At 66.6% G+C, this 3,240-nt stretch overlaps 1 protein-coding gene across 1 annotated transcript in view; it reads right to left on the bottom strand.

Moving 5' to 3' along the window:
• TRAF7 (TNF receptor associated factor 7) overlaps positions 1-3,240 on the bottom strand; it is a 12,739-nt gene that overhangs the window by 6,968 nt on the left and 2,531 nt on the right. The window contains exons 3-5 of the mRNA XM_007939663.1: positions 2,679-2,770; positions 357-473; positions 101-193 (exon numbers count right to left, since the gene is read on the bottom strand). Of these exons, the coding sequence (XP_007937854.1) occupies positions 101-193; positions 357-473; positions 2,679-2,770 (302 nt within the window). The remainder of the gene's footprint in view (positions 1-100; positions 194-356; positions 474-2,678; positions 2,771-3,240) is intronic.

Below are 3,240 nucleotides of genomic sequence, written 5' to 3'. Positions count from 1 at the left end.
GTCATCATGGCCCTGCCCTGCCCGCTCAGGCTCCACCCCCCATCCTACAGGGGTTCATCATGGCCCCGCCCCACCTGCCCAGGCCCCGCCCCTCACTCACCCCGCACGTGGTGATCACCGGATCTTTGAAAACAGAGCAGCACAGCTGACAGCACAGCTTCACCGAAGGCTGCTCCGCAAATACCAGCGGTTCCTGCAAGAGGGAGGCTTGAAGCGCAGCCATGGGACCCACCGTGGGGGTGCGGCTGGGGCAGGAGGGTCCCCCACGGCCCCTGTCGTCCCACCCGCTGCCGCCCAGTGCCCAGCAGCGCGCCCACCCCTGCCCCCCACGGGCTTTCCCAGCCCTCCCCACGCACCGGCTCCTCCTCCTCCTCGGGCAGCGAGAACGTGGAGCGCAGGGACATGCTGGACTCGGAGTGCAGTGAGCGCACGGAGATGGCCGAATCAGAGCGGCGCGGAGTGCTGATGGGAGGCTGCGGGCACGACGCGTGGGCATCAGGGTCGGGGTCTGCAGCCCAGCCCCGGGAGGCCAGCCCCCGACGACCCTCGGCTGCAGCGCTGCCCCGGTCCCAGCGGGCGCTCACAAAGCAACCCCGAATACCTGGGGTCGCGGAGTGGGGGCCGAGCCCCCTGCCCGCCGGCCACCGGCCCTGACGCTGGCTGCCACCCGCTCACATCGGTCAGGTCTCTTTGTGTAGTGAGTGGAGAAACTTCCTGCTATTCAATTGTACTGGGACGCGCTGGGCTGCTTCCTGCTTCCCGTGAGGGACGCGGGCGCAGAGCGGGCACCCCCACCAGCCAATCCTGGTGGCCGAGGCCTGAGCCAATGGAAGCAGCCGGCTGGGAAGGGGCGCCGGCAGGGTGTCACAGGCCCGCTGCCCCCCCCACCTCCCTGTCTGGAGGTGGGGACAGACCCAGCGACCCCAGGCCGGCATCCTGTCAAGCAGGGCAGGGCCGTACACAGACCCTGACCGGCTGCTCCCACAGACGAGGCTCTACCAGGGTGGGATTCTGGTCGGGGTGCTGCCCTGCCCTCCCCACTGGGCCTGGAAACCTCCTACAAGCCCACTGCTGCCTGCAACCCCTCTCTGGGCTGAGAGCTGCCATGGCCCATTCCTGAGCCCCAAGCCGTCAGGGAGCCAGGTACAGACGCCCCGGCACGCCTCCTGGGCTTGGCTCTTTTTCCGTGTGCACCCAGCCCCTCATCTGGCCAAGCTGCCCAGCTGGCAGCACCTTCTGGGGCACGGAGGCTGCCGGAATGTCCCCCCAGCCCTGGCAGGAAGTGTGTTGGCTGCAGAGGGCCGCGGCCCCAGTGCCCGCCAGCAGCTGCAGGGCCACCCTGGCTCCCCCAAGCAGGAGATGAAGCCTCTAGTGTGTTTGGGGCCCAGATGGGCCTGCTCGCCAGGGCCGGGCCTCCCTGCGTGCCAAGTGGCCTGCCGGCCCTGATGTTTGCAGGGACTTGTGGCCCAGCAGGGGAGACCACAGGAAGTGAGTCACACAGCCTCCTGGGGCGGCCATGGAAACCAGAGGGCTGGGCTGAGCCTGGGGCACAGTTGCATTCCCACTGCCCACCCACTCCTCACTGGCTGCCCATCGGGCCCCCCTGGCTGCCAGAGCCAGGGAGCTGAGGGCCAGGCAGGCCTGGGCTAGGCCAAGGACTATTTCTGAACTGGGGGTCAGGATGAAGCCTGGTCTGCAGGGCTGTAGCTGGCAGAGAAGGTACCCCGGGGTGACAGTGGTGGCTGGGCCGGAGGCTCTCACAGCACTGTTTATACCACCTTAACTGCCCTTTACCCACCAGCCACTCCTCGGAAGGAAGATGGGGCAATCTACTTCCGTAGTGATACTGCCTCGGAAACCCAAAGAGGGGTAACCATGAGTTGGGTCTGACTCGACAGCACGTACCAACAACTCTGCCTTGACCTGTGTGGTCACTGGGTTCAAAGGCCAGGTCACAGACTGTATGGCCTGAGAAAGGTGGGAGTCAGCCAGTGGCTGACACAAAAGTATGTCTGTTCATTTAAAACAATTTTCTTCTGTGACACAGAAAAGAAGACCTGGCAGCCCAGCGTGGGGCGAGGTGTGGGGTTCTGAGAGGCTGGGGAGCCGGAGCGCCCATCGAGCTTGTCAGTGGAGTTGCCCTGCCCACCGAGAAGGCCCAGCCAGTGAGGAGCCAAAGCCGCCAGGGCCCAAGCCCGCCCACGGCCCGGCCCCGGGCAGCTAGTTCCCAAGCCCGGTGCCTGGCCCAGCCCTAGCGGGCGTGTTTCCCAGGCTCAGCCTTGGGTCAGCGACCACCCCTGCCTGACATCCTCCTGTAGTCCCCGCAGCCCCCGGAACGTTCCAGGCCCTGCCTCTGCTGACCTCACAGCTTGGCTCCACCCACCCTTCCTCCCAAGAGGACCCCTCAGGCCTCCTGTCTGCACCCCAGCAGCCCGAGGCGTGATCGCCCGGGCGCAGAGGCGGCGGGTCGAGGTACGATTCGGCTCTGTTCCCACCTGACCCAGTGCACTGAAGATGGACCATGTGCCTCGCCGGGCCTGCAGGCAACGTCCCTGTGCCCGGGCGACCAAGGCGGCGCCGGCCGACCTGGAGTGCCGCTGCACTGAAGCCTCAGGGTGCCTGCACGTGCTGTTCCCTGCAGCAGCGCCCTGGGGGTGGGCGGAGGTGCAGGGACCTACCATGCTGTCCTCCTCATCCCGCGGGGAGTAGGCGAGGGTGCTGGAGGAGGAGGGAGTCCTGCGGTGCTGCTTGTACGTGCTGGCGCCGTCACCTGGGAGGAGAGGGGCCGAGACCCCCCAGTGAGCAGGGCCGCGAGGGTTCCCCAGGGGTCTGCCGGGCTGGGGGCAGAGGCTGGCATCAGGTGGGACCTCTCCAGGGATCTCCTCACCGCCCCCTCAAACTGCCTCCTTTTGGATCCAAAGGGGCCACACGGCCAGGGCTGGGCTCAGGGAACAATGCCACCAGGTGCCGAGGGGGGACCTGGCCCCAGCCCCCCAGCCCACTCAGAGCTATCCCCTGCACTGGCCCCACCCTGGAGAGAATGACGGGGTTCCCATTGTCCTAGCTGGACCTGGGCCCAGCTCTGCCCACACCCCAATGACTGCACTGCAGGTCACTTGCAGAAGCTGGGACATTGACTTGCATGACCCCCGGCAACACCGGCAGCCCTGGTTCAAAGAGGACAGGAGGTAAATGCACCGTAGCTGTGTGCGGCTGGGCAGCCCTGGTTCAAAGAGGACA

The sequence above is a fragment of the Orycteropus afer genome, unplaced genomic scaffold (genome assembly GCF_000298275.1).
Source record: "Orycteropus afer afer isolate SDZICR_OR568_19922 unplaced genomic scaffold, OryAfe1.0 scaffold00061, whole genome shotgun sequence".
Lineage (NCBI taxonomy): Eukaryota > Metazoa > Chordata > Mammalia > Tubulidentata > Orycteropodidae > Orycteropus > Orycteropus afer.
This window is presented reverse-complemented; position numbering and strand designations above follow the sequence as displayed.